At 43.0% G+C, this 10,799-nt stretch overlaps 1 protein-coding gene across 5 annotated transcripts in view; it reads left to right on the forward strand.

Annotated features, from left to right (window-relative positions):
- Nucleotides 1-10,799, forward strand: part of FBF1 (Fas binding factor 1) — a 30,698-nt gene that overhangs the window by 15,049 nt on the left and 4,850 nt on the right. For all 5 annotated transcript variants that reach the window (XM_078872596.1, XM_078872598.1, XM_078872599.1 and 2 more), the window contains 5 exons: nucleotides 1,576-1,782; nucleotides 4,066-4,173; nucleotides 8,271-8,410; nucleotides 9,033-9,151; nucleotides 10,566-10,688. In XM_078872596.1, coding sequence (XP_078728722.1) covers nucleotides 1,576-1,782; nucleotides 4,066-4,173; nucleotides 8,271-8,410; nucleotides 9,033-9,151; nucleotides 10,566-10,688 — 697 coding nt within the window. The remainder of the gene's footprint in view (nucleotides 1-1,575; nucleotides 1,783-4,065; nucleotides 4,174-8,270; nucleotides 8,411-9,032; nucleotides 9,152-10,565; nucleotides 10,689-10,799) is intronic.

Here is a 10,799-nt window from a genome sequence, read left to right on the forward strand (position 1 = left end):
GGTGGGAGGTTTAATGAATGCATATAAATTACAATGCTGATAAGGGCCGATCAAATTAAATGAGACCCAACCAACACCTTGGAACGTAAGACAATGACAATCATTGCCAAGTCATCAATTCCCAAGAAAAAGCAATACCTGATCAAACTAAGGGTGTCAAAAACACGAAGACTTTATGGGTTACCAAAGATTCACAAACCTGATGTCCCATTAAGACCCATAGTTAGTACAATAGGCTCTGCCACATACTTATTAGCACAATACGTAACGAAACAAATACATCCCAACATCGGTAGACCTCTTCATTCATTAAAAACTCATAACATATTGCAAATATAATGAAAGATTAAGCTTAACTAACCTTGATATTCTCGTAAATTTTGATGTGACTCCCTGTTCACGAGGGTTCCGGTCAACGAGTCAATTAAATTACTCGATACTCTGGTAACGAACCCAAGTTTATCCAAAGATATCCCACGACTAGCTGACCACTGTCTAAAGAACACCTATTTCTTGGTGATTTCTATAAATAAAAGGAAGGAGCAACAATGGGCTCTCCTTTGTCTCATGTGATTGCAAATAACATGAGTGTTGAAACTGGCGAAGTAATTCAAACTATTAAAATACCATACATTGCAGGAGAAACTGATAAACTAGCCAGATGTTTGAAAAAACAAAACATCCGAGTCAGATTTGGCACAATACATAAAATACAATAATTTATATCTGGTACTAAAAATGTATTATCGAAGTTATAAACAGAAAGTGTGTACCAGATTAATTTATCTTGTGGCAAATGCTATGTTGGGCAGACAGGACGAATGATAAGCATGAGACTAACAGAACACCAAAGGAATATTAAATACTCAAAAGTACAACTGTCGGCAGTGGCAGAACACGCGTACCAACAAGAATACTCAATTTATTTTTATAAAGCTGAAGTTCTGTGCAAAACTAGTTAATACCAGAGGTGGGACAAAGTCATTGTTATGCAAGTCCAAGTCGAGTCGCAAGTCATCAAATTCATGACTCGAGTCTGACTCGAGTCCAAGTCACATGACTCGAGTCCACACCTCTGGTTAATACTGACCAAGACTAATTAGATAATCTATCGAAATTGAGAGAAATAATAATTTTAACCGTTCGGATAGCTACAGACTTAGTGCTGATTGGAAGCCAATCATCAAATAATACATTCTTTAAATGCATGCCTATACAGGTCACCATACATCAATGGGCATAACCTGTGAGCCAACAATAAGAGGCACTGCTATTTAGTGCACACAAACACAGGAGGTACAAGAACACTGTGCATGCATAATGTGCGTTGATTACCATATAAATAAACCAACCGGTAATGAATACCCATTGTAATTTATATGCATTCATGAATCCCCTCACTTCGTACAAGAAGGGCTCACAAGTGACATCATCACATCTATATTCCTATTTTGAGCCTGTGCGTTAAGATCGCGTGAACCACCTTTTACCGGCATCGATTTCTGAGTTGCGTGCTTCTGCGCTTACTCGGTCCTCCGCTCCAGCTCTCCCCCTCGCCTCTCTGGCCGCGTGCAGGCAGCGCGTGCGGCTGCTCCAGGACTCGTGGGAGCGGCGCGAGGCGAGCCTGCGGCGGGAGCTTGAGGAGGTGGCGGGGCGCCACTCGGCTCTGCAGCGCGAAGCCGAGAGTGAGCGCACGCGGCTCGCGTCCGCGTGGCAGTGCCGAGTGGCGGACGCCGAGCAGGAGGCGATGCGGCAAGCCGAGCGACTCGCCGAGCTGCAGAGGCACGTGGACCCACGCACACGGTTTGGTTTGGCTCCTCCATTGAGGTTATGGTTGCCGCCACCGAGGCTCAAAAGACCTGGGACATCTCACAGGAAGATGAATATTTAAGGTTGAATGAAGAGGGGAGAACGACGGGACAGATATTATATTTTCTTTAGGATGGTAATACATTCAGGAACTCAATGCTAATGTCAAGGTGTGTTATGGCTTCAGGAGAGCATGTAGATTTGATTTTCCTACGATGAAGGAGTGAAGACTTAGTGGTTTTCTGTATGGTCCATAGTAAGCATCTAAATGCAATGTCTCTTCAGAGGTATACAATTGGTGGATCATACAGAAATCACCGTGTCGTATAAGACTCCCAACCTGCAGGATTTGGAGCTGTCTAGGATATAGCATTCTTCGCCCATCTGTGTGGTTTTATCATTTAACCCTGCAATATTGATTGGTTTTCTCTGGGTACATGCAAAACTCTGATTCAGCAATTGGCCAAACATTTCAATTAACGTTACTCTTAAAATAGTCTTGAGACCCATTGTAAGGAGTTTCCTAGTTTGCTATTTGCATCACTTCAAAATAAGCGCATGAGACAAATATTTGGGATATTGCACAGTATGGGCCCTTTCTTGCCAGTATCAAAGTATAAGAAGAGGTTTTACCCTTTCTGGCAACAAAACAGGTGTTAAGATATTCAAACACCAAACTGAAACCTTTTACAAGGAATCCTGTCTGCATTAACCACAACACTTGTGGTCAGAATGCAAACAAAAAACATACTCTGATAAAAAAAAACATAAACTGATTGGTGTGGACCAATTAGTTTCAAGGACAATGGATATATTATCAGAGTATGTTTTTTGTTTGCATTCTGACCACAAGTGTTGTGGTTAATGTAGACATGATTCCTTGTAAAAGGTTTCAGTTTGGTGTTTTAACATCTTAACACCTGTTTTGTTGCCAGAAAAAAGGGGAAAAACCTATTATTATATTTTGATACTGGCAAAGTACCATGATGTAGTTGTAACTACTGGCGAAACGTCGTACTCAGATTGTAAATGTTGTGGCTTGGCTCTCCAACACACCGGTTAGTGCTGTACTAGTGACGAATTGGCAAGTTCTGTTTACGTGACAACCCTTACTAGTTTGCTGTGTCGGGTGGTAGCGGGTTTTAACGACACATTTATATATTTGCACGATCTAACCCAAAAAACCTCTTTTATGGATCTTAACACCTGTTTTATTGTTTTATGTTGTACCTACGCACCCCGAGCTATAAATGCCCTGATAGTACAACTTTAGGAATAACAAGCAGCAACATGTTCATGAGGAACGTGTTAGTAATGATATTAATGACCAAGATTACTGCTGAGCAACGTGATGAGCACCATCGGTGTGGAGGTTGTGTTAGCTGTGTATATTTACACTAGAATATAAAGTTGTGCGCTTACCAACGTAATGGAACGTCTCTCCCTGCCACTTGTTGATTGTGATAGCGTATGCGGGGAGAATGGGAAATTGCCGTCGTCGCAAAACAAATGGCAAAGTGGTGTCGGTGGGGGCCAAGTCGATTCTGGGAATCAACACCGAATCGCCTCGTTCTCTCTCTCTCTCTCAAGCATTCATCATATTCATCATAGACAGATAGAGAAAGTTGTTTATATATAAAAATCAATTTACATCTGGAAGACTTAATTGAAAACGACATTTCGTGTTAATTTTCTCTCGTCGTTAAGTAGATGTCCTTGCTGAGGGTTCGGTTCGATGCGTACTTTCACCTTCATGGGATTGTGGGATCGAGATAAGGCGACACGGAGCTGCTGGCCGTGCGAGAAGACCACCATCTGCAGATCGATTCCAACGTAATCGAACGTCTGTCCCTGTGCCTCCGTCGTTCATGCAGGGGGTGCGTAGGTTTGCAGTGTCCCCTGCATGAAAACGACGGGAAGTGCAGCGTTCATCGTATTCATCACAGATAAATACTCTTTGGTTCTTTCGGTAAAGTCACATAGGTAGAAATAAAACAAAATAAATCACGACGTTCCGAACACAACACAAGCGCCCGTCTTCAGGTGAAAATCGAGACAGCCGCGGTGTCTGCTGCGAGCAGCAACGATGTCTGCTGCTGAGTATGGATTCCTACAGTCACGAAAGCTTCACATCATCAAAGATAAAGTTGGGCGTTTATATTATTAATGTTTTACATATTTGAGATGTATTTGTATTTATAAACTGCTTACATTTAGATGTTTATTATTATTCTTGTCCACATCTTTTTGTGGAAGGCATTCCATCATGGAGATGAGAAGAGATCACGAGGAACAGATACAAAGACTCAAGAGGCTCAAGGATCAGGAGATTGATGCAGTGACCAGCGCGACTTCACAGACCAGGTGCCGTGTGGCTCCCCACTTGTGTTCTGCACACATCATCATCGGCATGCTAATCGCTATCAGTAGCATCATTCATACAGTACTATCAGTAACACCCAAACACATTTATCAGCACATGTACCTGTCCAGCCCTTTGTCAATAAAAGGCTAGGTGTGGACCTTCCCACGCCGCCTTTTGGGTCATGGGCGTTGTTTGATCCTGACCCTGATGCCTGTATATTTGAAGTTTGTATGTTCTCCCCATGGTCGTGTGGATTTTCTTCAGGTTCTCTGGTTTTTCCCTCCACATTTAGAAACATGCATTTAGAGTATTTGGTTGTAATACATTTCTGCATGATAAGCCACTTCGTTGAGCTATCATATGTGGCCAGGTCGCTTCTGAAAAAGAGCTGTATAGCTCAGTGGGCTTACTTCGTCAGTGCAACGGTTGATTTTGCCGCACTGCCTTCTGCTACCCACAGCGTAGCAGCCTATAACACTTCCTTGTGCATTGGGGTCGCCAATCCACGCACTATCCAGGCTCAAAACTGCTTAACTTCCAAAATCCACCAAGATGGATCACATTGTGGGTGATTAAGCCTTATGCATATTATTGATACATGGTCATATGAATATAATTCGTTTTATTGTAAAATAATGTTTACGTTTTTGTTTACATTTTAGTATTTAGAAGTATTTAATTGTTTTAAACAGTGCATAGAAACCAACATACGTAATTGGGGGAAATTGCCATGCAAAGCTTGCAAACATTGAACTTGACTGCAAATACATGGAAAGTAATGTAGCTGCAAAGGTTACAAAGTGCAGTCTTTGTGTTGGTAAGGTTCCTCTGCAGTGCTGCCACCACAGGCACAGTAATGATCACACAAGCTTGATCGCTTATCGCTTGTTTGTTTGGAAGGCTTGTCATTGCATGTCACACTGGTCTGCTACTTGTTTTTAGACATTCGTGAGTGGGTTGTGCACCTTCATGCCTCGTACGTGTATATGGACGAGTAAGGTTTATTTTTTAAATTCTTAAAGTCAAGTTGGTTTTGTTTTAACTACAGTTGTAAGTGAGACCACTCCTCCAAATAATGCTATTAATTTATATCCTACATTCTTAGCACGAGAATCAAATGTCACGGACTAAAACTTAAACTATGTGTCTAGTTTAACACGTTGGCTTTTGCGACCAATATCATCCATAATAGAGGTCTTTTGGGTTAGATCGCTTAAATATATAAATGTGTCGTTACTCGGACATGAATTTGGGCAGCGCTCATCTTTAGAGGTGTTACATTGCATTGAATCATAAATGAATATTCATTCCTTAGCTAAACGATACGTGCATTGAATCGCATTAAAAAGGATCAATGTTTTTTTGACTTTTACATGTTGCATGTGATGAGTTCATGTGACCTCTCCAGACACTAGAGGCTGCTATATTCACCAAAGTGTTTAAAAAAAAAAATCTGTTGTTGAATAAAAATGCCATCCTAACAGAACATTTCTTTAAATGGCCATATACATTTAAAGAAATTGATATAACCATAGGCATTAGTGAACCTTTAGTTTTGAAACCAAACTAATCATAATACATACAATTTTATATTCTTTGGGTCTTTCGGTAAAGGCACGAAAGACCCAAGAATATGAACTCCTGCAGTCATGAAAGCTTTAACTCAAGACGTAAAATTTAGTTTGAAAAAGTGGATCTGACTGTTGTCCACTGGTTGAAAATTACTACTTATATCCTTATTACTACTTATTAAATTACTACTTATTACTTATATCCCAGATTTCCACAGCAGCCTGCGTGCTGTACCGAGACACGTGGCTCGTTTTGTCTGCGCCACATGGCTTGCAGTGTGACGGGAGCCCTCTCAAGCAGCGGTGATGTCACAAGGTCAAAGTGCAAAAGGCACGTGCCATTAATGACATCTCTCGTGTAGGTCAGCTTCAGGACTGTTTTTTTCAAGACATTCAGAAAATAAATAGTAGATTAGCTTGAGATTGCATAAGCCCATCTCGCCATTGGACAACCACAATATATATGCATTTTATTGGCCCTCGTTAAATATAAAATATCCTCGTGTCCCCCAAACATTGGATAGAAGGGAGAGAGAGGATGGCAGGGATCGAGGAGAAAGGCTGAGCTGAGATGCACTTTGGGACAGGACCCCAGTTGTGCTGGATATCTGTGAAAAAGTGCTTTATAGCTCATCGGATTCCTCCAGTATAAATATATATTATGATTATAATTGTGGGAATTTAGTATGAATATGTAGTGTACATGGGTACTTACATTTTGAATAAGGCGGAACATTCATTAGGCACGAGGCTTTGGTGGGAAACCTCCACTAGTCACCTCTTGTCAAGCCTGTCCGTCGAAACGTTGGAGAGTTTGCAAGATAGGGTGAGTGGGCTACCCATAGGACATTGCACCTACACAATATGTGGTTGCTCTTGCAAACTCGTAAGGCTTGTGTCAAGCAGACCTGTTTGCGTGTGTGGTCACTGAAAGATTAACACGTGTGTTTATGCTGGTGACCTCTATGCCCTTTCTCTCTTGGACTTTTTTTTTATCATTTATGTCTTTATTTTTGGAAGAATATTTTCGCGAGAAAAAGTATATGTAGTGTATACTTTATATTTACTTTTGTTTGTATGTGCAGTTTCCTACTCGCCGGTTCTCGAGGCTTGCCGATAGGCCCGCCTCTGTGACATTGCCCCTCGATGTCCCCCTCGAGTGTCTACCGTGGCCTCTGTGACCTTCCCCCTCGATGTCCCCCTCGAGTGTCTACCGTGGCCTCTGTGACCTTCCCCCTCGATGTCCCCCTCGAGTGTCTACCGTGGCCTCTGTGACCTTCCCCCTCGATGTCCCCCTCGAGTGTCTACCGTGGCCTGCTGACTTCAATGCTGCCATACACCGCAGTTCTTCTTTTTCGCCAGCAGTCAGCACGATGCCACTACATATGCATACCAATCACTGTCCATGCTGCCCTCTTGTGAAACTTTCTTGCCTCAATGTTATGGCAGACAGCGCCAAACACATTGTTATTGTGCCCTTGTCACATCACCGTAATGTAATTCCCACTGGTGCTCAATTTTTCCACTGGTTCCCAATCTCCCAAGTCCAATCCAGGATTCATTTCAAGATCCTCCATGCACTCGCCTCTGCCTACCTTTCCTCTTTCCACTAACACACATTCTTTTCTCCAGCAACTAAGACTCCTATGCAAGTCCTTTACTCAGTGGAAAGTCACTATTCTCAGCTGCTGCTTGCATCGTCTGGAATCACCTTCCTCCCGCCATCTGTACTGTCGACTCCTTGTTTAATTCACGGTTCAGAACCTTCCTTTTGCCCTGTGACTATGACCGACTACGTCTATCTATAAATAAATATGCCCACTTTGTCAGTACAGCATCTTGATACACGGTTGCATTTAAATGCAATGTATATCCACATGTTATTGTATTTTATACCCATAAAGTGAGTGCCAAATAGCATTTCCTTGTGAAATACATGAGTACTCTAATCTCTCTCCCTAATCTCTTTCTTCCTAATCTCCCCCATTAACACAACTGACATGCTCACGTCCGGGGATGGAATTCCTTTCCAGCTCAGACCCCGCTTGCTTGCCCATCGCCACGTAAATAACCTCTTGTTTGTAACAGCTCTCTCGCTGGTTCAGCAGTTCCACTGCTGGATTATTTTTTCTGCCTGAGAACGACCTCTCGTGTTGCGATCGAAACGTCGTGATATATAATTTTTTGTTTAATTGAATTGTATTATTTTTCTACCTACGTGACTTTACCGAAAGAACCAAAGAGTATGGATTCCTGCAGTCACGAAAGCTTCAAATCAAGATTAAATACACTAGTGTCCTCTATGCAGAGATGAGCAGTATCTAAACTACAATTTAAATATGTAATTTCATTACATTTGTAATTTGTATATAAATTACACGTGACAACGCTTAGTTGCCACTTTGTATCTAATCACGTTTCCTCCAGTAATTTGTAATTTGAATGTATTCTACCCCATCCCTGCTGAATGCTGTCAGTGCAAGGATGTGCGCGAACATTGCCTGTCCTTTCTGATGCCTTCCCAGGTCCCTGAATGGAGTGATCGAGCAGATGGAGTCGCTGTCGGGCCGCATGGGCGAGCTGACGAACCGCGTAGAAAGCACGCACCACAGCAGCACGCATGAGCTGGAGATGGAGGCGCGGAGCAGGAATGCACAGCTGCACGGTACGCGCATAACTCCGGTGGCGCTGTGGTCAGAGCATTTGGCTCGCAGTCAGAAGGTCACCCCACTGGAGTTAATCCAATGAATATCACCACGTTCTGGGAACTGGTCCCCATCACTGGTTTGGGGCTGCTAATGGAATGTTTTTTTGTGTTTAGTTTGTTGTCCATCCTCCGATTAGCACGGTTGACTACGTATGGTGCGAAAGAAGTTCAACGTACATAAAATGGAGATGTGCATGGCACCAATGGTTGTTTTGTTCTCAGTTGACTAGGAGCCACACATCTGTGTTTTTGCATTTTCTCAGGGGAGACCGACACTTATGCATTTTATTTTATGCCCTGTGAGTTCCATTGTCCTCAGACTGAAGTTCTCGTAATATCTGTACATAGTCCAGCAGCCAGATAATTTGATCATATTCAGTAATGCGCACATACGGTGACTATCATGTTTTCAAAGGTGAGAGTCCATTGAGAAAAAATAATGTTCAGCTCGTGGCCGGTCATTTTGTATATCAGTCTACTGATGATAACCGCATTCTCCCTAACAGTCTGTGTTGCCGACACATACTTGTCAGTAGTTTGGAACACAACGGGTATATCTGTCTTTTTGTCTGTGCCGCAGAGCTGAAGGATCGCTTGGACCGGCAGCACAGGGACATGGAGGAAGAGCGAGCTCGCTTGCAGGATGTCATCTCCAAGATGGAGGCTAGACTTGGCGAGCAGACGCGCCAGCTAGAGCAGGTGAGGGCTGCAGAAGCCGAAGCATCGCAACATGAACGCGTTCGTCCTGCAGGGTACACAGTCATGGATTCCGCTGACACGAGCACTGAGCAACACCTGTGGGCACCATATCCAAGAGCCGTTGTGCCCGCATTGGCTGTGTTTCGCACGAGCCTAAGGAAGGCTGGGTTAGGCCTGACTTGCTCGCGTTGCGGAAAGGAAACGCGGTAAGAATTGTCCTACCGCATTTATTTTTTACTTTTTATTCAAGAACCCAGAATACAAAGTAGAATTTGAAGAGGGGGAAATCATGCCTCACTCTTAAAGGGAGACACAACTCAAAAAACTAATATTTAATCTTGTAGATACATGTCTATATTATGTGTCCCAGGCTGTCCGATGCACGTTTACTATTTCATAAATGAGAAAAAAATACTTTTAAATAACAAGCAATCACAGCACTGTCAAGGCTCTGGATTAACATGCAAGTGCCATGACTATGCCTATGGGAAGGATGTCACAGTAATGTCACAAATTTGCAATAATAAGGTGCTTGATCCTGACTTGTGTTTTTTTTTATGAATGATAAAGCTTTACATTCTTGTTGGACAACCCAGTGCATATAGCTCAAGTACTTATCTACAGGATTAGAGCTGTTAGTCTTTTGGGTTGCACATCATTTCTTTTAGGCAATAGCTCATTAGCACCTTGCCTGGCCAGCAGGGTTGGGGAGTGCTGTAGGAGCACATGACCGGTAAAACATTGATTCTTACATACACCACTTGATCCACATGAATATAAGAATCAAATTTAATCCACGAGGAAATAAATCATGAAATGCCTATTGTGTATCGAAATTTGTTTATGCGAGTGCACACTGTTATCAGGTTAATTTGTATGGATGTTTGTTGAAATTCTTTCACACTGTGCGCAGCCAACCATGATAATTGGAGGTGCGGGGGAAGGACAACAAACCGAACACAAAAAGCAGATCTTAAGAAATTTGTTTTCAATAAATATTAAAATGTGCATAGCTCCAATAGCTTCCTAATATCATAAAGCAGAGCGTTATAGACAGCCGCAGAAGCATATCTGAAAGCATGCGATGCAGTGACCGACTTTGTTCGATGGTTAGCCAAAAGCTGCTGCGAGGATGACTGGAGTTTGCGTGATGGTTTATGCTCCTTGCCGAGATCAGCGAGGTATTGTGGTTCATTTGTGGCAAGCACTTTGTGTGTAATGAGTGCGACCTTATGATGTATTCGACAACCGGAAGCCAATGCAGCTCGGCAAGCACTAGAAGGACACGGTCGGATCTTGCAGTACCCGTCACGACATGCGCCATAGAATTTTGCACACGCTACAGCTTGCTTGTGTTTTTGGCAGACGCCCAGAGTTTTAACGGCAGTGAACTGACGAAGCGGTGTCGCTGCAGGAACGCTGGAAGGTGAAGTCGGAGCAGTGTAAGATGGAGTCGCTGCAGCGTGGGCTGGAGGAGGAGCGGAGAGTGGTGATGCAGCAGCTCAACCTGGAGAGGGAGGAGCTCGACCGTGCCAAGGTGAGTAGCGCACAAATGCGTAAACCCAGCGTACGCACACGCCAGGTGCGACCACGGTCGCATATATGATAGCATTCCCATCTTGATTATTGTTAATTTCTCTGTCGGATT

The sequence above is a fragment of the Lampetra fluviatilis genome, chromosome 35 (genome assembly GCF_964198595.1).
Source record: "Lampetra fluviatilis chromosome 35, kcLamFluv1.1, whole genome shotgun sequence".
NCBI classification, from domain to species: Eukaryota; Metazoa; Chordata; class Hyperoartia; order Petromyzontiformes; family Petromyzontidae; genus Lampetra; species Lampetra fluviatilis.